Below are 25,490 nucleotides of genomic sequence, written 5' to 3'. Positions count from 1 at the left end.
CTAGCTTTGTCAGCAGGCCTCAGAAAGACCTTTGGGAAGCGTTTTTAAAGCTTCTCAAACGCCTATGACAATTCTGCACATGGCAGCACACAGTGCTGTTCACACTGACGCCTCATGTCGAGTCAGGAGTTGAAGCCTCCCATTCAAGTCTATAGTGCCGCTCCGCAAACGCCTAGAACTTCATTATAGGCGTTTGTGATGCGGTTTTTAAGCTTGCCAAACGCCTATCAACAGCCTCATAACCGCGCATGGGGCGTTAGACAGGCGTTTGGGTAGCATTTTTAATGCTCCTGAAACACTCTCCAAACGCCTGCCAAAAGCTATAGGGGCGTTTGGCAAGAGATAGAAATAAAGTCAAGTGTGAAAGAGCCCTTAGGGATGTCATGGGGTTTAAAAAGCCATGCACTGACAATAGATGCCCAGGGCTGAGAACCATATTGTCTATGAATGTATAGAACTGCCATAAAGAAAAACGTGTCCCATAGGATTAGTGTCATAACAAAGATTCACTTCCATATGTAAAAGAAAAAAGACATTTAAATGGCCACAGATTCTGTTTCACATAAATGATGCGGAAGTAGAAATAATACTTTTTTTCTCTCTCTCCAGGCAAAAATGAGATACCATCCAACAAAGGCACTGCGCAAATTCAGCAAGCTACATCCATGGAGGACAAGAAACCTCCCAATACTTCACATACCAGTGAGAGCAAGGAGGCTTCATTGGCCAAATCCAATGCTGACAAAAAATCAGCCAATAGTGAAGATGACAAGACTTCACTGGCTGCATCTACACTGGACAAGAAACAAGTCACCAGAGATTTGAATTGTTCCTTCTCTAATTTCTCTCTGGAATCAACAATTAAACAAAAAAGAAACAAAAAAAGGAAACAATTCACCAGTGAGATCGAGAAGGCTTTATGGACCATATCCGAAGAGGACGGAAAAACAGGCAATATTGAGTGCGAGGAAACTTCACCTACCTCCCAGTCCTGCAAATTTACCCTGGAAAGTTTCACCTTCCATAGAGTACTAGGACAGGGGGGCTTTGGAAAAGTAATGTTGGCTTCTCATCCTGACATTAAGCAGAAGCTAGCAGTGAAAATGGTTAAAAAAAGACCATTACTTGACCAGGATCCCAGCTGCGTCGTTACAGAGCGCTACATAATGGAAATGTGCAACAAGCACTCATTTTTCGCACATCTATACTGCTCCTTTCAAACAGAGACACATCTCGTCTTTGCTATGGAGTTCCTGGGCGGAGGGGATCTTGAAAAATTCATAAGAGTTTCAGCTCCACTTGATGAAGAAACCTTAAGACGTCTTACTGCTGAAATTCTGTGTGGACTGCAGCACCTTCATTCTCTTCAGATTGTCCACAGAGATCTAAAACCAGAGAACATTCTTCTGGATAACGCCGGGCACGTCAAGATTGCCGATTTCGGCCTATCGGCAATGTGCGTCAATGAGTGCTACAGAGTCACCAGTTGGGTGGGGACACCAGGTTACATGGCCCCTGAAGTCTATTATCAAAGTCCATACTATTACCCGGCTGACTATTTCTCATTTGGGATAATAGTATATGAGATGGCCTTAGGGGAGCATCCTTATTATACTGAACAGGAGAATGAAGAGCAGTTGGTTGCTCGCATGTACACCATGCCACCCTATTTACCATGGTACTTGGACTTTTACCTGCATGAACTCTTACGCAGACTTTTATGTCTTGACCAAGAGCAACGTGCGTACGAGGTGTGCAATCTCAGATCACACCCTTTCTTCAAGGGTATTGACTGGGAAGAGATAGAAGAAGGACCATCACATGTACAAAGTACATTGGAACCTATTCTCAAGCAACCACTGCAGGAAATCATTGAAGTGGATACTTTTCTGTCCAAAGACCTGGAGATGCCAATTGACTCATTGGATCAGGAGTATTTTAAGGACTTTACATACATTAGTGAGGGAATGAAGGCAAGGCAAGCCTGATCCCCACCACCACCACAACCAGAGGGCCATCCTTCAATAGATGGTTAACTAAAAAGTTCACAACAGTGAACAAAAAATGTAAATTAGATATGATGATAGATAGATAGATAGATAGATAGATAGATAGATAGATAGATAGATGATAAAGATAGATGATAAAGATAGATAGATAGATATATAGATAGATAGATAGATAGATAGATAGATAGATAGATAAGATAGATAAGATAGATAGATGGATGATAATAGGGCAGCACAGTGGCTAAGTGGTTAGCACTTCTGCCTGGCAGTACTAGGGTCGCCGGTTTAAATCCCAACCACGGCACCACCTGCCTGGAGTTTGCATGTTCTCCCTGTGCCTGCGTGGGTTTCCTCCGGGTACTCCGGTTTCCTCCCACCCTCCAAAAATATGGCGCTATATAAGTACCTGAAATAAATAAATAATGATATAGATAGATAGATAGATAGATAGATAGATAGATGGATAGAGATTAAGATAGGAACTGGCCAGAGAGGGATTACTTTGACGTAGTTGGCCGGCTTAAACATGCATAGAAATGTATGTGAACGAAAAATCCCTGTTTATATGGAAAGTTTGCTAAAAGGGGGTATATAGCAATGTGCAGATGGTTTTCCAGAATTTTTAGTGGTCACACCCATCACAGGTTGCCTGCAAAAATCTATGGGGGGGTGTAGACAAGACCAGTCACCCTGCACAAGGGCCCCAGGCCCGGTTCACACAGGAACACTGCTGTGGGTGGCAATAGATTCCCAACGACACTCCAAACACAGATCACAAATACAGTGTGTTTGCCTGCACCAAAATGCATGGTACCGCAGAGTCATGTTTTTTATTATTATAATACAGGATTTATATAGCGCCAACAGTTTACGCAGCGCTTTACAACATAAGGGCAGACAGTACAATTACAATACAAATGAATACAGAAGGATTGAGAGGGCCCTGCTCGTTGGAGCTTACAATCATGTGATCCAGTTTCAGTGCGTTTTTAAATTGCATGGCACTGATTGCACAGGGACATTCCAAAATGTTGCATTGCTCATGTAACATGCCTAAACAACACAAATAAAGGCAGTTCTACTGAAGCAGATTGCGGTGTGCTAGTCATTATCTCTGTTCACTGTGGTGACATCCACCCACTGCTGCAACACCCCACAATTGCGTTCCGCTGCGGTGTACAATGGAGATACAGTGCAAAACGTATGTAGTGAGCGCGATGAAGTGAATGAGTAGCTAGCACAAAGTGGCAAACCCTCTTCTTCCACTACATAAACATATAAATAAAGGTGCAGCGCTAATAAACAGGAAACAAATATGTGAATACAGTGCACTGAGGAGCCTGGAAGCAGTCAGAGCTCACAGAGCTCCAACAGGGTCCCTCCAGCACTGTGACCTACCCGAGCTTGCTCTGTGAGCTCCGACCACTTCCACGCTCTTCTGTGCACTAAATGTGATAACGCCTTGGCTCCTCCCACAGTCCAGAGCTTTTGGCAGAGATGGAGAGTGCTGGAGCTGGGTGGAAGGAGGTGCTATACTTTGGATGGATCACTGCCATGGGCAACACAGCATGTGCCGATTCTCCTCTCAGGTGCTGAGGCCTGCTGTCTCATCCATGCTCCATGGATCATTATGCACCCTACCAAAAAATGAAGCATGGAGGAAGGTTGGCGACATCAAAGCACATTTAATAATTAACTCCTAGTGATCCCAAGATGTGCTGAAAATGGCCTGGGCTTCCTGGGAGTAGATATAAACTCTCACAAATTATCTACGGAAAAGACACCAGTGATATGAACACTTTCCACAGTAAATGGGAGGATGTGTTTACTTCAGACATGATGAGGCTGAATGAAGGGTGCAACTGATGTCTATGAGCCTTCACTGTGGCAGCCATAATGGGTAGAGCCAGAAGAATATACAAAGACCAATGACATCACTTAGACATCGAGAGGCTTATTTGCAGAGCAAATCAAAATGGAGATGCTGCTCACAAGAACCAATCGGATTCCTGCTTTCCACTGTAAATTAAAAAAAGTAAAGGCCAAAAGCTGCTTGGCTTCTAAAGCCTATGACACCCTAGTATATCCAGTCGCTGGCACCAAACTGCCCACAACAGGATCCCTAGGAAGGAACGAGAAACTACTCGACTCTTTCCTTTCACTTCCTGTTTTGGAGTCTCAGCCAGAAATATCAAAATGAATGTAATGGAAGCAGCAGGGCAGCTTAGTAGTTACCTGTATGGAGATTTGCACAGCACCAGCAGTTCCAGAGACAAAAGGGGGCTATTTACTAAAACTGGAGCAATCCGAATCTGGTGCAGCTGTGCATGGTAGCCAATCAGCTTTCAGGTTTTATTGCCAAAGCTTAATTGAACAAGCTAAAGTTAGAAGATGATTGGCTACCATGCACAGCTGCACTAGATTCTGAGAGCTCCAGTTTTAGTAAATCTATCCCATAGGATTTTCATGCAGCCTTGGAGCGGTGACATCTCTTTACATGTCTCCACAGAGATAGTGTGCTAACTGGAATACAAACTGGGAACCCCAGGGCGGGTAATCAGGATTGCCAACCGCTAAGCCACCCTGCCACTTCCATTACATTCGCTGACCAGATATGACCTGAATACTCCATGAACTTTGCAGGAAAGTAGGAAGGTGCACATACAGGTGAAACTCAAAAAATTAGAGTATCATGCAAAAGTTCATTTATTTCAGTAATGAAACTTAAAAGGTGAAACTAATAATATATGTCCAATAACAAACTGGGAGAGGGACCAGATCTGCAAACATTAGTTGACTTCAGCAGAATAAAATCAGGGCACCTGTTCTGCCAGAGTCTGTAAATTGCAGTGCCAGGACCTTTGTAAATTGCAAGGGCACAAATACAAATCCTTTGGCAGATATTTGTATTTAGTTGCTTGCCTGGAGTTCACATGACATGGCTCCCCAAATCAGCACAGACTCTGGAAACTTCACACTGGACTTCAAGCATCTTGCAGTGTGTGCCTCTCCATTCTTCCTCCATACTCTGGGTCCTTGGTTTCTAAATGAGAGGTAAAAGTTGCTCTCATCAGAAAAGAGGACTTTGGAACACTGAGCAACAGACCAAGTCTGTTTTTCTTTAGCCCATGTAGGACGCTTCTGACGTTGTTTGTTGTTTAGGAGCGGCTTGACAAGTGGAATACGACATTTGAAGCCCATGTCCAGGATCCGTCTGTGTGTGGTGGCTCTTGATGCACTGACTCCAGCCTCAGTCCACTCCTTGTGAAAGTCCCCAACACTTTTGAATGGCCTTTTCCTGACAATCCTCTCCAGGCTGCGGTCATCCCTGCTGCTTGTGCACCTTTTTCTTCCAGACTTTTCCCTTCCACATAACTTTCTATTAATGTGCTTTGATACAGCACTTTCGGAACATCCAACTTCTTTTGCAATTACCTTTTGAGGCTTTCCCTCCTTCTGGAGGGTGTCAATGATGGTTTTCTGCACAACTGTCAGGTCAGCAGTCTTTCCCATGATTGTGATTCGACTGAACCAGACTGAGAGACCATTTAAAGGCTCAGGAACCCTTTGCAGGTGTTATGGCTTAATTAGCTGATTAGAGTGGGACACTTTGAGCCGAGAATATTGCACCTTTTCATAATATTCTAATTTTCTGAGATTGTGGATTTGGGGTTTTCATGAGCTGTAAGCCATAATCATCACAATTATAATAAATCATGGCTTGAACTATCTTGCTTTGCATGTAATGAGTCTATTTCATATATTAGTTTCACCTTTTAAGTTGCATTACTGAAATAAATGAACTTTTGATCGATATTCTAATTTTTTGAGTTTCCCTGTAGATGAGGTCAGATCATATTTAACTTTATTAAAGCCAGACAAAGCACACTGCAACAACTTCCTACAATCTGCATGGAGTTTGTGTGTTCTCCCTTTACTTGTATAGGTTTCCTGCAACATTCCAAAAATATGCTGGGTAATAGGCTAAAGTCCAAACCTAATTGCTGTATGTATGAAAATGTGATAAGGACCAAAAGGACAGCCACTGACGGATGGAAATTTGTCCAGTTCAAATTACTTCAACAGCACAACCTCAGCTCATCCAGGAGGTCATAAAAGAACATCAAAAGAACTGCAGGCCTCGCTTGCTTTAGTAAAGGTCAGTGTTCATGATCCAGCAACAGAAAGAGATTGGGCAAAAATGGCTTCCATGGGAGAGTTATAAGGCAAAAGCCACTGCTGACAAGAAAGAACACAAAGGCTCATCTCACATTTGCCAAAAGAAATCTTGATTATCCCCAGGACATTTGGGCAAAAATTCTGTGGACTGATGGGACAAAAGTTGAACTTTTTGGAAGGTGTGCGTACTGTTACATCTGGCGTAAAACTAACACAGCATTTCATAGAAAGAAAATATCATACCAACAGTCAAACATGGTGGTTGTAATGTGCTGGTCTGGGGCTGCTTTGCAGCTTCAGGACCTGGACGGCTTGCCATAACTGATGGAGCCATGAATTCTGTGCTCTACCAGAAAATCCTGAAGGAGAATGTCCGGCCGTCAGTTCCTGAACTCAAGCTCAATAGCACATGGATTATGCAACAGAACAATGGTCCGATACACACCAGCATGTCCACCACAAAAAAATAAAATTAAGGTTTTGGAGTGAAACAGAGAGCAAAAAAGTGAGCGCTTTTAAATGGACAAGCAGCTGAAACACATAGGACAACCAAAAAATCCTCACATGAATATACAATATAAAGTGCAGCGCTAAAAAATAATAAATGTGACATAAAAGTATGAATAAGAATATGAATATGAAAAATAAATAATATAAAAAAAGTCCCAATAAAGAAAGTCCCAGTAAAGGTGACTTCAGGTGGCAGTGCACACTGACCAGAGGTGCACGCAATGTGGCAAAGATGGAGTTCAGGATGTAGTCATCAACATGGAAAAGGGTAGATGTATTCCCTTGATCAGAGAAGATCCTCAAACCAAAGCAGCAAAGGATCCACTAAACAGCAAGGAAGAAATCACAGCTCCACCAGAGAAAGCCACCACTCCTCCACTGCACATCAACGGTATCTAAGAGGAGATACTCCCCACAAGGGATCAAGAAAAAATGCCCATAGTGAAGTACAGTTGAAACTGGTTTATTGGGGTAAGACAGGATGCATCCAATAAAATGGCAGTAAATGAAATAGCACACGGCTAGCAAAACATGAAAGCTAGCAATTAAGAAACAAACAGGACTAACCGTCCTGTCAGATGTAGTGGCCGCCGGAGCTCCACAATGCTCCGACGGCGTGACGTCAAGGCGTGCGCAGGCTCCTCCTTACGCGTTACGTGCCAAGCACATCTTCAGAGAAAGAACCGGTGTACGCCGCGACGTGCAGATCAGAGCTAAATAGATCAAAAGGCGCATGCGCGATAGCCAGGCGCCATTTTGTCATAGCTCAAAAAGGTCTGCATGTCCATCATAGACTGCCAGAGGGACAGCAGACGGTACAACAATTAAAATCAGGCATACATACTCTATGCAAAATGGTCATACATAAAAGGAAAATGTTAATGAATAATGAAAACTTAAAAAGGAAAAGAAAAAAAGGGATATAACTATAACCATGGACAATATCATGATTATTAAGAAAACAAGCCAGATCGAAAGGCGCATGCGCCATAGCAAGGCGCCATTTTGTCATAGCTCAAACAACAGAGAAACAGAGTCTACATGCTCATAATGAATTAACAGAAGAGCAGAAGACCATACTTCAATTAGGGATTGAGCAAATCTCTCCATACCTAAAATAAGGTCATACATAATGGAGAGTAATGGCATAAAAAATAAAAACTGTTATAAATAACCATGAAATTAAAAAGGGGGGGGCCAATAAGTACATATATAACGCAGCAATAATTATGTGATAACAAACACATCATATTACAAAAATATGATTCAAAAATACAAAGATATGTATTGAAATAAAATTCAATAAAATACACAAAAAAAAAAAAAAAAATAAAAATGAAAATGTGAAGAAAACTGTTATTTCAGCTATTGTCTATAAAACAATTTACGTCAAGTTCGACGTTAAGGCCCCGTGGGTATAGAGTATCCAATTGACAAATGTATCTAGTTTCTAACTGTGAAACAGCCCGGATTTTATAAGTACCTCTCCAATGTGGAACAATAGTATCAATTCCAGTGAATCTCAAAAGGGAAGGATCTCTCCCATGATGGCGTCTAAAATGTAGTGAGAGAGAGTGATCTTTAAAGCCCTTTCTAATATTATTTATATGCTCCCTGAGCCGATCACGTAACCTTCTCGTGGTACGGCCCACATACTGCTTGGAGCAGGGACATTCGAGAAGGTAAACTACATGCTTGCTATTACAACATATAAACTTGTCTATATTATATGTGTTGTTATTGGAACTGGAACGGAAAGTAGTGATTTTCCTTTTTCTATTACCATCTACTTTACAAGCTATGCATTTGTTGCACGGGTAGAAACCTTTATAATTAAATAAAGACAGAGGCTTAGCAGGAGGATTAATCACATTGGGAGATATAATATCTCTCAAAGTAGATGGCTTACGAAAAATAACCTCTGGTAAGTTAGGCAGAATTTTGTTTAAGATGGGATCAGCTCTCAAAATTTGCCAATTCTTTTTGATAATATGGCGAATAGATCTATGTTGAATAGAAAAGGTAGTGATGAAAGGGCAAATTAAATTCTTAGGAGGTTTAGGATTTGACTTAAGGAGTTGTTCCCTTCCCATATCTGCAACCATAATAATGGTGTCATCAAGCGTGGAGGTATTGTAACCCTTTTCAATAAATCTTTCCTTCAAAATGGAAGCTTGTGTATGGTAATCCTTTAGATCAGTACAATTCCTTCTAATCCTCTGAAACTGACTTTTAGGGATGTTAGAAAGCCAATTTGGATGATGGCAACTATCAAGAGGAATGTAACTGTTACGATCGGAAGGTTTAAAGTAAGACTTAGTAACAATCTTACCACCAATGTTCATGAGAACTAAATCAAGATAATTAATTTCCACCATACTATAAGTATACGTGAAATTAATATTACTAGTGTTGTAATTAAGCGTTCCGAAAAAATTAATGAGAGATTGCTCGCTACCATTCCATAACAAAAGTACGTCATCAATGTACCTTTTGTAGAAGGATAATTCAGGCCACTCCCTAGCATAAATAACCTCCTCCTCCCAGTATGACATGAAGAGGTTGGCAAGGCTGGGGGCAAACTTAGCCCCCATAGTCACGCCCTTAATCTGCAGATAAAAGTTGCCATCGAACCACATATAATTCTTTTTCATCGCAAAATCCAGTAATTCAAGGATAAAACACATATGAGGTACAGATAAGGAGCTATGATGTTTTAAATAATACTCAACTGCCTGCAAGCCTTCTTGATGGCTTATACTACTATATAGGGCTTCCACATCTGCAGTAACTAAATAGGTAGTGGGGTTAGTAGCAATATCTTGTATAGCGTTCAGTACTTGCTTAGTATCCTTTAAATAGGATGGTGTAAGGGTGACAAGTGGCTGGAGATAGTGATCTATGTAGGCTCCAATCTTGGAGCAGAGGGAATTGATCCCACTTACAATTGGCCTACCCGGAGGGTGCAAAGCATCCTTATGCACCTTGGGTAAAATGTACATAATGGGTAATCTAGGTGCTTTTGGACACAAGAAAACCTTTTCTTTCTGGTTAATTAACTTATTATCAAATCCAGAATTGATAATGCTCTTTAGAGATTTCTTATATTTCAGAATGGGGTTATTATTCAAAGGTAGATAAGTGGTAGTGTCATTCAGAATTTTATAAACCTCATCAACATAATATTGCTTATCCAGAATCACTACCCCCCCACCTTTATCCGCCGGGCGAATGACCAAATCATTCTTCTCAAGAAGAGAACTCATAGCCATTTTTGTAGAGTGGTCAGTATAATATTTTCTAACGGGAAGACTATTTAAATCCCTTAAAACCTGTTCCCGGAAAAGACCCACTGCAGAGTTAGCTTGAGGAGGTGGATTAAAGGTGGAGGCATTGCTCAAATTGGAGTAACTGTATTTAGCAGGCTCCTTACTAATAGGGTTAGTAAGAAAGTATCTCTTAATAGATAACTTTCTTGAGAACTTATGGACATCTATGAAAGCCTCAAATTTATTAATGTGTCTTGTAGGGGCAAATTTGAGGCCTTTATCGAGTAGTTTAATCTCATCAGCAGTAAGATCAACTTTACTGAGATTAAAAATACCATTACCTTTTAAAACTTCCTCTTTTTGGGGGTGTACATGCGTTCTCCTTCCTCCTCTCTTCCCTCTTTGTTTCTTTTTGTCCCCTGACCTGTCCCTAAAAAATGCGCAGGTTGGGAAACATGAGGGTAATAATTAGGAGATCCCTGTGACATAAGGGGAACCACATTATTAGGAGGTGGATAAGGCCCACTAGGTGGTCTGGGGGGACCTGAATTCCTTGAAGTCCCTGGTTGCTGGTGATAGTTATTATTAGGATGGTAATTCCCCTTGGGAGGTGGACCACCATAATAATTGGATTTATAGGGGCTATTATAATTTCTAGATTGGGGTGGACCTTTTTGAGCTATGACAAAATGGCGCCTGGCTATCGCGCATGCGCCTTTTGATCTATTTAGCTCTGATCTGCACGTCGCGGCGTACACCGGTTCTTTCTCTGAAGATGTGCTTGGCACGTAACGCGTAAGGAGGAGCCTGCGCACGCCTTGACGTCACGCCGTCGGAGCATTGTGGAGCTCCGGCGGCCACTACATCTGACAGGACGGTTAGTCCTGTTTGTTTCTTAATTGCTAGCTTTCATGTTTTGCTAGCCGTGTGCTATTTCATTTACTGCCATTTTATTGGATGCATCCTGTCTTACCCCAATAAACCAGTTTCAACTGTACTTCACTATGGGCATTTTTTTTTTGATCCCTTGTGGGGAGTATCTCCTCCTAGATACCGTTGATGTGCAGTGGAGGAGTGGTGGCTTTCTCTGGTGGAGCTGTGATTTCTTCCTTGCTGTTTAGTGGATCCTTTGCTGCTTTGGTTTGAGGATCTTCTCTGATCAAGGGAATACATCTACCCTTTTCCATGTTGATGACTACATCCTGAACTCCATCTTTGCCACATTGCGTGCACCTCTGGTCAGTGTGCACTGCCACCTGAAGTCACCTTTACTGGGACTTTCTTTATTGGGACTTTTTTTATATTATTTATTTTTCATATTCATATTCTTATTCATACTTTTATGTCACATTTATAATTTTTTAGCGCTGCACTTTATATTGTATAAGGTTTTGGAGTGGCCAAGTCAAAGTCCAGACTTAAATCCCATTGAGATGCTGTGGCATGACCTTAAAAAGGCCTTTCATGCTGGAAAACCTTCCAAGGTGGCTGAATTAAAACAATTCTTCAAAGAAGAGTGGGCCAAAATGCCTCCACAGTGGTGTGAAAGACTCATTGCCAATTATTGCAAATGCTTAATTGCAGTTGTTGCCATCAAGGGTGGCACCTCCAGTAATAGGTTTAGGGGGCATTTACTTTTTCACATAGGGCCAGTCAGGTTTGGACAGATTGTTTTTCCCTTAATAAATTGAAAGCATCACATCACTTAAAAACTGCACTTTGCATGTAGTCTGGTTTTCTTCATGTAAAATGAAAACGTGTTTGACAGTCTGAATCATGTAAGTGTGATAAATATGCAAAAAAAAAACAGGAAGGGGGCAAATACTTTTTTGACAGCACTGTTTGTGTGTGTGTGTGTGTATATATATATATATATATATATATATATATATATATATATATATTGATTGTATACACGCATGAAGATGAAACAAATCATCCTACATAAGTTATATCTGTTTATCTGCAGCCATCTGTCTTCTACAGGTATTCAAAATGCTGAATTTTTACAGCATGTCTGAGCTTTCAGAAAGCAGGGAGCAAAGAACTGAAGTTACAGTCTGCAGAGCTCACTGAGAGCTGATTGGAGGGAAGGGACACCCCCCCTCCGCTTTACACATCACACAGGAACAGAAATAAGGTTGTCCATCAAAGGCTGTGTGCTGGAGCTCCATCACGTGTCACCTTTTTTCTCTTGGGGTCAGGAAAACCTGTCAGGTGTGACTCAAACGGATAGCACAGGAACGAGGCAGCAGAGAAAAATGACACTTAGGTCCAGTTCACAATACAAAAACGCACTCCGGATACATTAAAGATACGTTTTTGCTTACAGTTCACACCACACGCAGTTTTCATGCAGTTTGCTGTTTCAGTACAGTTCTGTATGGAAAAATTGCAGCATGTTCTACTTTTTTTTCTGCACTGGAAACAACTGGAACTGACTGCACTGGTGTGAACGAGGGCCATTGGAATACATGGAAAACAGTGTGCATGCATTTTTTTTGATGCAGAAAAAAAGCCACAGGACTGCATCTAATGTGAACTAGCCCGTAGCGCTCTGGATTGAGACAAGCACACACTAAATCTGTTTGATGGTCAAAATAATTTAAGTGTGATAAATATGCAAAAAAAATAGGAAGGGGGCAAAGATTTTCTTTTACAGCACTTTATATATTTATTACATACACAAATATTTCTAACACATCAAGAAAGTTGGGTTAGCATCCACAACTACTACATGAAACCAGACACAGGACAGTGGATTTTCAATTAGGATAAGCAGAATGATGGCATTGATAGAAGTAAATAGGAGTATAGTATAATAAGAAGCAACAACTGGTACATATATGATAAAAAATGATGATAAAATAACCCAAAAGTCCATAAAAGTCTGTAATGGTCCATATACTTTAGTGGCAGCTCCTCAGTGAGACTGACATAATAACAATAGGGAACCATAAGGAAACAGCAAGGGTCTGCAAATGGAATTGCATTGAGAGGGAGGACAGTAAAGCCGGCCATAGATAGAATTGAAAACCAAGCGAAAATTCTTGTGGAACGTAGAATCGTTTGGTTTTCGCATTATTAGTGCGCCTGCTGCGAGATGCGATTTTCATTCAGCAATGGAAAGTGCCAGACCCAACATGCTGGAATTTATTTTAGAAAAATGAAACAAATGATGACACACTTGTATGGGCTATTCTCATTTTTCGATCGACAGAATGTTCGGTTTTCGACTCATCTATGGCCGGCTTAAAGATTTCTTCACACCATACATGAGCAGTGGTATGCAGAAAAACGCAGTCAGTCAATGGATATGGTGTAAACAAGCCTTACAGCCCGAGTGCTACTAAGCAGGAAGCGCAGCCTGACTATGGAATGGGCCGGTATGGCTTCCCCTTTGTAGCTGATCAGTGCTCTTTGGGGCTACGATCTCAGTGTGGTCAGATATCACATTAGGATTGCTATGTCTTGGTGACCTAAGGGATGTCATGGGGACTTATAAAAGCCATGCACTAAGAATAGATATCCAGGGCTGAGGACTACCATATTGTCCCATTTTTTACATTCTTTTTCCTTTATATAGTAAAAAAAAAAAAAAAAAACACACAAAAACAGTGGATATTAAACATCACCAAAAGAAAGTTCTATTTCTAAAATAAAAGGGTATATGAAATCCATTAGTATACAGCGTTACATGACCAGTTGTCATTCTATCTCAGCGTTGAAATCTGACCAATATCCTGATAATGAAGGAATATTACAGCCTGCCACTCAACGGACTACACACTATATGGCCAAAATGTCTTCCCCCCCAGACTAAGATCACATGACCATTAATTTCAGTTGGGAGCCAGCAGATCTGAACATGGCAGTTACAGGGCTACAAATAGAACCTTGTCCTGGTGTTCTAGGTTTGTGAATCCCATCCATACACAGGAATAACATGATTTCATTGGGTGCTGGATACATCAAACATGAATAATACAGATGTAAGCTGAGCAAAGATGTCCCACATTTCTTTTAGTTGAAAAAAAATTACCCAAAAAATGTGATTTACAAACACCACATAGGAAGCCCAATGCTTTTTCCATATATGGTCATGTGACCTTGTTTCCATAGCTACCACACCGTGATGTCATCACCACTTGGCTCCGCCCCCTCAGCTGCTCCTGTATCAGGAGCTTGCACAGCCTGCTGTCATTCCCTTCGTCTACGCTACCAGGAGTGGAAGCGATTTTTCTTTCTCTGTGAAGCTTTGTCATTTGTAATCATGACGCGGCTATTTATGAGAAAGAGAGGATATGATGTGAAGGACCTCCTGAAAACCAACAAGGAGGATCCTGTTACATTACAAGGAGTGGGACCCTTAACAGAGGACCACAGAGCAGCCTCACAGCCCCAAGATTCTGCCCCTAAAAGGGGTAGATTTAGGGCAACTGGGAAGAGATTTTGGCAGTTTCTGGTCAGATGTTGCCCCTTTTCTCAGACAAAATTAGGAGAAGAAGACGCAGAAAGTAAGTATTAGTCTAGTGAGATATAATAGAGATATAAGGCACTGTAAGGAAATACAAGATTTATCACCAATTACATATATATTGGGGTCACTATACATACACATAGCGGGGTCACCGGGTAGAGTCTAGGAAAGAGTTAGACCCCCTCTCAGGTTTTTTATGCCCCCATTACAAAGATTAATTCTCTATATTTGTCCTGACCACCGATGTCACTGGGATAGAAAGTGATGGAAAAGCCAACATTGTGGGCTGCCACCAGAACAGGAATAGAGGGGAAATCTTCTGATGGACAATACGGATGGGGGATACGTTGTTATGAATCTGCTGCAAAGTCTCATACCTGGAGGTCCTGCCAGTAATAGCACTTGTCATTAGCAGCAGCATTTGTCAGCCAGCCGTCAGTTGAATTCAGGTGACAGTTGGGCTACAGGGGTCAGGGGTCAGGTGTGCAGGAGGCATACATGGTCTATGGATAAATACAAAGTCAGCGTGAGCGCCTCCCCAGTGGCAGGCTGTGTATACAGGAGCCATCAATAGGAATGAGACCTTAAACTGCCCCCCCAATGACATTCCCATTCACTAGGATCATTCCTATAGACAGTTGTGTTCTAGGATCTGTATGACCAGGCAGACTGGGGGCTGCAGGAGCAGACTATTCATTCCGCTTTGTTATATTATTCTACACACACATTTTTAAGTCGTTAGGAAAATTCGGGTGTCACCACAACTACGGACTCACAACCAAATACAAAATAGTGTTACATTTATATTTAGTCAATTAAGATAAGCAGAGTGATGGAATTGCATTGAGAGGGAGGAACAGCTTAGGGCTCATTTACACCAGATGCATTGAACGTAGTATGAATGCATATACAAGAAAAAGAATGCATTTCAATAAGCCTTGTTTACCCCATTGCCCATTGAAAAGTACAACATGCTGTATTGTACGGTGGTGTGCAGAAAAAAAGTAGCTCAATGGATATGATGTAAACAAGCCCTAGAGCACAAGAGTTACTTAGCAGAAAACGCAGCCTGAGTATGGAATGGGTCAGTATGGCTTCCCCATTGTAGCTGATCATTGGTCTTTGGTACTAAGATCTCAGTATGGTCATATAATCACATTAGGATTGCTATCTGTTGGTGGTCAGAAAGTGTAAGTACGGTTACTCAGCATTTAATAGCTGTTAGGCTCAGTTCACACTAGCTTTGTCAGCAGGCGTCAGAAAGACCTTTGGGAAGCGTTTTTAAAGCTTCTCAAACGCCTATGACAATTCTGCACATGGCAGCACACAGTGCTGTTCACACTGACGCCTCATGTCGAGTCAGGACTTGAAGCTTCCCATTCAAGTCTATGGTGCCGCTCCGCAAACGCCTAGAACTTCATTATAGGCGTTTGTGATGCGGTTTTTAAGCTTGCCAAACGCCTATCAACAGCCTCATAACCGCGCATGGGGCGTTTGGAGAGCGTTTCAGGAGCATTAAAAATGCTCCCCAAACGCCTGTCTAACGCCTGCCAAAAGCTATAGGGGCGTTTGGCAAGAGATAGAAATAAAGTCAAGTGTGAACGAGCCCTTAGGGATGTCATGGGGTTTAAAAAGCCATGCACTGACAATAGATGCCCAGGGCTGAGAACCATATTGTCTATGAATGTATAGAACTGCCATAAAGAAAAACGTGTCACATAGGATTAGTGTCATAACAAAGATTCACTTCCATATGTAAAAGAAAAAAGACATTTAAATGGCCACAGATTCTGTTTCACATAAATGATGCGGAAGTAGAAATAATACTTTTTTTCTCTCTCTCCAGGCAAAAATGAGATACCATCCAACAAAGGCACTGCGCAAATTCAGCAAGCTACATCCATGGAGGACAAGAAACCTCCCAATACTTCACATACCAGTGAGAGCAAGGAGGCTTCATTGGCCAAATCCAATGCTGACAAAAAATCAGCCAATAGTGAAGATGACAAGACTTCACTGGCTGCATCTACACTGGACAAGAAACAAGTCACCAGAGATTTGAATTGTTCCTTCTCTAATTTCTCTCTGGAATCAACAATTAAACAAAAAAGAAACAAAAAAAGGAAACAATTCACCAGTGAGATCGAGAAGGCTTTATGGACCATATCCGAAGAGGACGGAAAAACAGGCAATATTGAGTGCGAGGAAACTTCACCTACCTCCCAGTCCTGCAAATTTACCCTGGAAAGTTTCACTTTCCATAGAGTACTAGGACAGGGGGGCTTTGGAAAAGTAATGTTGGCCTCTCATCCTGACATTAAGCAGAAGCTAGCAGTGAAAATGGTTAAAAAAAGACCATTACTTGACCAGGATCCCAGCTGCGTCGTTACAGAGCGCTACATAATGGAAATGTGCAACAAGCACTCATTTTTCGCACATCTATACTGCTCCTTTCAAACAGAGACACATCTCGTCTTTGCTATGGAGTTCCTGGGTGGAGGGGATCTTGAAAAATTCATAAGAGTTTCAGCTCCACTTGATGAAGAAACCTTAAGACGTCTTACTGCTGAAATTCTGTGTGGACTGCAGCACCTTCATTCTCTTCAGATTGTCCACAGAGATCTAAAACCAGAGAACATTCTTCTGGATAACGCCGGGCACGTCAAGATTGCCGATTTCGGCCTATCGGCAATGTGCGTCAATGAGTGCTACAGAGTCACCAGTTGGGTGGGGACACCAGGTTACATGGCCCCTGAAGTCTATTATCAAAGTCCATACTATTACCCGGCTGACTATTTCTCATTTGGGATAATAGTATATGAGATGGCCTTAGGGGAGCATCCTTATTATACTGAACAGGAGAATGAAGAGCAGTTGGTTGCTCGCATGTACACCATGCCACCCTATTTACCATGGTACTTGGACTTTTACCTGCATGAACTCTTACGCAGACTTTTATGTCTTGACCAAGAGCAACGTGCGTACGAGGTGTGCAATCTCAGATCACACCCTTTCTTCAAGGGTATTGACTGGGAAGAGATAGAAGAAGGACCATCACATGTACAAAGTACATCGGAACCTATTCTCGAGCAACCACTGCAGGAAATCATTGAAGTGGATACCTTTCTGTCCAAAGACCTGGAGATGCCAATTGACTCATTGGATCAGGAGTATTTTAAGGACTTTACATACATTAGTGAGGGATTGAAGGCAAGGCAAGCCTGATCCCCACCACCACCACAACCAGAGGGCCATCCTTCAATGAATGGTTAACTAAAAAGTTCACAACAGTGAACAAAAAATGTAAATTAGATATGATGATAGATAGATAGATAGATAGATAGATAGATGATAAAGATAGATGATAAAGATAGATAGATAGATAGATAGATAAGATAGATAAGATAGATAGATGGATGATAATAGGGCAGCACAGTGGCTAAGTGGTTAGCACTTCTGCCTGGCAGTACTAGGGTCGCCGGTTTAAATCCCAACCACGGCACCACCTGCCTGGAGTTTGCATGTTCTCCCTGTGCCTGCGTGGGTTTCCTCCGGGTACTCCGGTTTCCTCCCACCCTCCAAAAATATGGCGCTATATAAGTACCTGAAATAAATAAATAATGATATAGATAGATAGATAGATAGATAGATAGATAGATAGATAGATAGATAGATAGATGGATAGAGATTAAGATAGGAACTGGCCAGAGAGGGATTACTTTGACGTAGTTGGCCGGCTTAAACATGCATAGAAATGTATGTGAACGAAAAATCCCTGTTTATATGGAAAGTTTGCTAAAAGGGGGTATATAGCAATGTGCAGATGGTTTTCCAGAATTTTTAGTGGTCACACCCATCACAGGTTGCCTGCAGAAATCTATGGGGGGGTGTAGACAAGACCAGTCACCCTGCACAAGGGCCCCAGGCCCGGTTCACACAGGAACACTGCTGTGGGTGGCAATAGATTCCCAACGACACTCCAAACACAGATCACAAATACAGTGTGTTTGCCTGCACCAAAATGCATGGTACCGCAGAGTCATGTTTTTTATTATTATAATACAGGATTTATATAGCGCCAACAGTTTACGCAGCGCTTTACAACATAAGGGCAGACAGTACAATTACAATACAAATGAATACAGAAGGATTGAGAGGGCCCTGCTCATTGGAGCTTACAATCATGTGATCCAGTTTCAGTGCGTTTTTAAATTGCATGGCACTGATTGCACAGGGACATTCCAAAATGTTGCATTGCTCATGTAACATGCCTAAACAACACAAATAAAGGCAGTTCTACTGAAGCAGATTGCGGTGTGCTAGTCATTATCTCTGTTCACTGTGGTGACATCCACCCACTGCTGCAACACCCCACAATTGCGTTCCGCTGCGGTGTACAATGGAGATACAGTGCAAAACGTATGTAGTGAGCGCGATGAAGTGAATGAGTAGCTAGCACAAAGTGGCAAACCCTCTTCTTCCACTACATAAACATATAAATAAAGGTGCAGCGCTAATAAACAGTAAACAAATATGTGAATACAGTGCACTGAGGAGCCTGGAAGCAGTCAGAGCTCACAGAGCTCCAACAGGGTCCCTCCAGCACTGTGACCTACCCGAGCTTGCTCTGTGAGCTCCGACCACTTCCACGCTCTTCTGTGCACTAAATGTGAGAACGCCTTGGCTCCTCCCACAGTCCAGAGCTTTTGGCAGAGATGGAGAGTGCTGGAGCTGGGTGGAAGGAGGTGCTATACTTTGGATGGATCACTGCCATGGGCAACACAGCATGTGCCGATTCTTCTCTCAGGTGCTGAGGCCTGCTGTCTCATCCATGCTCCATGGATCATTATGCACCCTACCAAAAAATGAAGCATGGAGGAAGGTTGGCGACATCAAAGCACATTTAATAATTAACTCCTAGTGATCCCAAGATGTGCTGAAAATGGCCTGGGCTTCCTGGGAGTAGATATAAACTCTCACAAATAATCTACGGAAAAGACACCAGTGATATGAACACTTTCCACAGTAAATGGGAGGATGTGTTTACTTCGGACATGATGAGGCTGAATGAAGGGAGCAACTGATGTCTATGAGCCTTCACTGTGGCAGCCATAATGGGTAGAGCCAGAAGAATATACAAAGACCAATGACATCACTTAGACATCGAGAGGCTTATTTGTAGAGCAAATCAAAATGGAGATGCTGCTCACAAGAACCAATCGGATTCCTGCTTTCCACTGTAAATTAAAAAAAGTAAAGGCCAAAAGCTGCTTGGCTTCTAAAGCCTATGACACCCTAGTATATCCAGTCGCTGGCAGCAATCTGCCCACAACAGGATCCCTAGGAAGGAACGAGAAACTACTCGACTGTTTCCTTTCACTTCCTGTTTTGGAGTCTCAGCCAGAAATATCAAAATGAATGTAATGGAAGCAGCAGGGCAGCTTAGTAGTTACCTGTATGGAGATTTGCACAGCACCAGCAGTTCCAGAGACAAAGGGGGCTATTTACTAAAACTGGAGCAATCCAAATCTGGTGCAGCTGTGCATGGTAGCCAATCAGCTTTCAGGTTTTATTGCCAAAGCTTAATTGAACAAGCTAAAGTTAGAAGATGATTGGCTACCATGCACAGCTGCACTAGATTCTGAGAGCTCCAGTTTTAGTAAATCTATCCCATAGGATTTTCATGCAGCCTTGGAGCGGTGACATCTCTTTACATGTCTCCACAGAGATAGTGTGCTAACTGGAATACAAACTGGGAACCCCAGGGTAGGTAATCAGGATTGCCAACCGCTAAGCCACCCTGCCACTTCCATTACATTCGCTGACCAGATATGACCTGAATACTCCATGAACTTTGCAGGAAAGTAGGAAGGTGCACATACAGGTGAAACTCAAAAAATTAGAGTATCATGCAAAAGTTCATTTATTTCAGTAATGAAACTTAAAAGGTGAAACTAATAATATATGTCCAATAACAAACTGGGAGAGGGACCAGATCTGCAAACATTAGTTGACTTCAGCAGAATAAAATCAGGGCACCTGTTCTGCCAGAGTCTGTAAATTGCAGTGCCAGGACCTTTGTAAATTGCAAGGGCACAAATACAAATCCTTTGGCAGATATTTGTATTTAGTTGCTTGCCCGGAGTTCACATGACATGGCTCCCCAAATCATCACAGACTCTGGAAACTTCACACTGGACTTCAAGCATCTTGCAGTGTGTGCCTCTCCATTCTTCTTCCATACTCTGGGTCCTTGGTTTCTAAATGAGATGCAGAAGTTGCTCTCATCAGAAAAGAGGACTTTGGAACACTGAGCAACAGACCAGGTCTGTTTTTCTTTAGCCCATGTAGGACGCTTCTGACGTTGTTTGTTGTTTAGGAGCGGCTTGACAAGTGGAATACGACATTTGAAGCCCATGTCCAGGATCCGTCTGTGTGTGGTGGCTCTTGATGCACTGACTCCAGCCTCAGTCCACTCCTTGTGAAAGTCCCCAACACTTTTGAATGGCCTTTTCCTGACAATCCTCTCCAGGCTGCGGTCATCCCTGCTGCTTGTGCACCTTTTTCTTCCAGACTTTTCCCTTCCACATAACTTTCTATTAATGTGCTTTGATACAGCACTTTCGGAACATCCAACTTCTTTTGCAATTACCTTTTGAGGCTTTCCCTCCTTCTGGAGGGTGTCAATGATGGTTTTCTGCACAACTGTCAGGTCAGCAGTCTTTCCCATGATTGTGATTCGACTGAACCAGACTGAGAGACCATTTAAAGGCTCAGGAACCCTTTGCAGGTGTTATGGCTTAATTAGCTGATTAGAGTGGGACACTTTGAGCCGAGAATATTGCACCTTTTCATAATATTCTAATTTTCTGAGATTGTGGATTTGGGGTTTTCATGAGCTGTAAGCCATAATCATCACAATTATAATAAATCATGGCTTGAACTATCTTGCTTTGCATGTAATGAGTCTATTTCATATATTAGTTTCACCTTTTAAGTTGCATTACTGAAATAAATGAACTTTTGATCGATATTCTAATTTTTTGAGTTTCCCTGTAGATGAGGTCAGATCATATTTAACTTTATTAAAGCCAGACAAAGCACACTGCAACAACTTCCTACAATCTGCATGGAGTTTGTGTGTTCTCCCTTTACTTGTATAGGTTTCCTGCAACATTCCAAAAATATGCTGGGTAATAGGCTAAAGTCCAAACCTAATTGCTGTATGTATGAAAATGTGATAAGGACCAAAAGGACAGCCACTGACGGATGGAAATTTGTCCAGTTCAAATTACTTCAACAGCACAACCTCAGCTCATCCAGGAGGTCATAAAAGAACATCAAAAGAACTGCAGGCCTCGCTTGCTTTAGTAAAGGTCAGTGTTCATGATCCAGCAACAGAAAGAGATTGGGCAAAAATGGCTTCCATGGGAGAGTTATAAGGCAAAAGCCACTGCTGACAAGAAAGAACACAAAGGCTCATCTCACATTTGCCAAAAGAAATCTTGATTATCCCCAGGACATTTGGGCAAAAATTCTGTGGACTGATGGGACAAAAGTTGAACTTTTTGGAAGGTGTGCGTACTGTTACATCTGGCGTAAAACTAACACAGCATTTCATAGAAAGAAAATATCATACCAACAGTCAAACATGGTGGTTGTAATGTGCTGGTCTGGGGCTGCTTTGCAGCTTCAGGACCTGGACGGCTTGCCATAACTGATGGAGCCATGAATTCTGTGCTCTACCAGAAAATCCTGAAGGAGAATGTCCGGCCGTCAGTTCCTGAACTCAAGCTCAATAGCACATGGATTATGCAACAGAACAATGGTCCGATACACACCAGCATGTCCACCACAAAAAAATAAAATTAAGGTTTTGGAGTGAAACAGAGAGCAAAAAAGTGAGCGCTTTTAAATGGACAAGCAGCTGAAACACATAGGACAACCAAAAAATCCTCACATGAATATACAATATAAAGTGCAGCGCTAAAAAATAATAAATGTAACATAAAAGTATGAATAAGAATATGAATATGAAAAATAAATAATATAAAAAAAGTCCCAATAAAGAAAGTCCCAGTAAAGGTGACTTCAGGTGGCAGTGCACACTGACCAGAGGTGCACGCAATGTGGCAAAGATGGAGTTCAGGATGTAGTCATCAACATGGAAAAGGGTAGATGTATTCCCTTGATCAGAGAAGATCCTCAAACCAAAGCAGCAAAGGATCCACTAAACAGCAAGGAAGAAATCACAGCTCCACCAGAGAAAGCCACCACTCCTCCACTGCACATCAACGGTATCTAGGAGGAGATACTCCCCACAAGGGATCAAAAAAAAAATGCCCATAGTGAAGTACAGTTGAAACTGGTTTATTGGGGTAAGACAGGATGCATCCAATAAAATGGCAGTAAATGAAATAGCACACGGCTAGCAAAACATGAAAGCTAGCAATTAAGAAACAAACAGGACTAACCGTCCTGTCAGATGTAGTGGCCGCCGGAGCTCCACAATGCTCCGACGGCGTGACGTCAAGGCGTGCGCAGGCTCCTCCTTACGCGTTACGTGCCAAGCACATCTTCAGAGAAAGAACCGGTGTACGCCGCGACGTGCAGATCAGAGCTAAATAGATCAAAAGGCGCATGCGCGATAGCCAGGCGCCATTTTGTCATAGCTCAAAAAGGTCTGCATGTCCATCATAGACTGCCAGAGGGACAGCAGACGGTACAACAATTAAAATCAGGCATACATACTCTATGCAAAATGGTCATACATAAAAGGAAAATGTTAATGAATAATGAAAACTTAAAAAGGAAAAGAAAAAAAGGGATATAACTATAACCATGGACAATATCATGATTATTAAGAAAACAAGCCAGATCGAAAGGCGCATGCGCCATAGCAAGGCGCCATTTTGTCATAGCTCAAACAACAGAGAAACAGAGTCTACATGCTCATAATGAATTAACAGAAGAGCAGAAGACCATACTTCAATTAGGGATTGAGCAAATCTCTCCATACCTAAAATAAGGTCATACATAATGGAGAGTAATGGCATAAAAAATAAAAACTGTTATAAATAACCATGAAATTAAAAAGGGGGGGGCCAATAAGTACATATATAAACGCAGCAATAATTATGTGATAACAAACACATCATATTACAAAAATATGATTCAAAAATACAAAGATATGTATTGAAATAAAATTCAATAAAATACACAAAAAAAAAAAAAAAAATAAAAATGAAAAATGTGAAGAAAACTGTTATTTCAGCTATTGTCTATAAAACAATTTACGTCAAATTCGACGTTAAGGCCCCGTGGGTATAGAGTATCCAATTGACAAATGTATCTAGTTTCTAACTGTGAAACAGCCCGGATTTTATAAGTACCTCTCCAATGTGGAACAATAGTATCAATTCCAGTGAATCTCAAAAGGGAAGGATCTCTCCCATGATGGCGTCTAAAATGTAGTGAGAGAGAGTGATCTTTAAAGCCCTTTCTAATATTATTTATATGCTCCCTGAGCCGATCACGTAACCTTCTCGTGGTACGGCCCACATACTGCTTGGAGCAGGGACATTCGAGAAGGTAAACTACATGCTTGCTATTACAACATATAAACTTGTCTATATTATATGTGTTGTTATTGGAACTGGAACGGAAAGTAGTGATTTTCCTTTTTCTATTACCATCTACTTTACAAGCTATGCATTTGTTGCACGGGTAGAAACCTTTATAATTAAATAAAGACAGAGGCTTAGCAGGAGGATTAATCACATTGGGAGATATAATATCTCTCAAAGTAGATGGCTTACGAAAAATAACCTCTGGTAAGTTAGGCAGAATTTTGTTTAAGATGGGATCAGCTCTCAAAATTTGCCAATTCTTTTTGATAATATGGCGAATAGATCTATGTTGAATAGAAAAGGTAGTGATGAAAGGGCAAATTAAATTCTTAGGAGGTTTAGGATTTGACTTAAGGAGTTGTTCCCTTCCCATATCTGCAACCATAATAATGGTGTCATCAAGCGTGGAGGTATTGTAACCCTTTTCAATAAATCTTTCCTTCAAAATGGAAGCTTGTGTATGGTAATCCTTTAGATCAGTACAATTCCTTCTAATCCTCTGAAACTGACTTTTAGGGATGTTAGAAAGCCAATTTGGATGATGGCAACTATCAAGAGGAATGTAACTGTTACGATCGGAAGGTTTAAAGTAAGACTTAGTAACAATCTTACCACCAATGTTCATGAGAACTAAATCAAGATAATTAATTTCCACCATACTATAAGTATACGTGAAATTAATATTACTAGTGTTGTAATTAAGCGTTCCGAAAAAATTAATGAGAGATTGCTCGCTACCATTCCATAACAAAAGTACGTCATCAATGTACCTTTTGTAGAAGGATAATTCAGGCCACTCCCTAGCATAAATAACCTCCTCCTCCCAGTATGACATGAAGAGGTTGGCAAGGCTGGGGGCAAACTTAGCCCCCATAGTCACGCCCTTAATCTGCAGATAAAAGTTGCCATCGAACCACATATAATTCTTTTTCATCGCAAAATCCAGTAATTCAAGGATAAAACACATATGAGGTACAGATAAGGAGCTATGATGTTTTAAATAATACTCAACTGCCTGCAAGCCTTCTTGATGGCTTATACTACTATATAGGGCTTCCACATCTGCAGTAACTAAATAGGTAGTGGGGTTAGTAGCAATATCTTGTATAGCGTTCAGTACTTGCTTAGTATCCTTTAAATAGGATGGTGTAAGGGTGACAAGTGGCTGGAGATAGTGATCTATGTAGGCTCCAATCTTGGAGCAGAGGGAATTGATCCCACTTACAATTGGCCTACCCGGAGGGTGCAAAGCATCCTTATGCACCTTGGGTAAAATGTACATAATGGGTAATCTAGGTGCTTTTGGACACAAGAAAACCTTTTCTTTCTGGTTAATTAACTTATTATCAAATCCAGAATTGATAATGCTCTTTAGAGATTTCTTATATTTCAGAATGGGGTTATTATTCAAAGG

The 25,490-nt window shown here is 41.4% G+C and overlaps 3 protein-coding genes across 3 annotated transcripts in view; 2 read left to right on the top strand and 1 right to left on the bottom strand.

Annotated features, from left to right (window-relative positions):
* Positions 1–25,490, bottom strand: part of LOC149451555 (uncharacterized) — a 133,000-nt gene that overhangs the window by 66,749 nt on the left and 40,761 nt on the right. The window lies entirely within an intron of this gene.
* LOC149451559 (protein kinase C theta type-like) lies at positions 1,059–1,988 on the top strand. The gene has a single exon (XM_089690547.1). It carries the CDS (start codon positions 1,059–1,061, stop codon positions 1,986–1,988), a length of 930 nt encoding a protein of 309 aa, XP_089546673.1.
* LOC149451558 (protein kinase C theta type-like) lies at positions 16,743–17,672 on the top strand. Its single transcript, XM_089690546.1, has one exon. The coding sequence runs from the start codon at positions 16,743–16,745 to the stop codon at positions 17,670–17,672; it is 930 nt and encodes a 309-aa protein (XP_089546672.1).

This window comes from Staurois parvus, unplaced genomic scaffold, assembly GCF_062004578.1.
Source record: "Staurois parvus isolate SC_StPar_1 unplaced genomic scaffold, SC_StPar_1.0 ptg000531l, whole genome shotgun sequence".
NCBI classification, from domain to species: domain Eukaryota; kingdom Metazoa; phylum Chordata; class Amphibia; order Anura; family Ranidae; genus Staurois; species Staurois parvus.
Note: the sequence above shows the minus strand (reverse complement) of the source record. Positions and strands in the feature narration are given on the sequence as shown.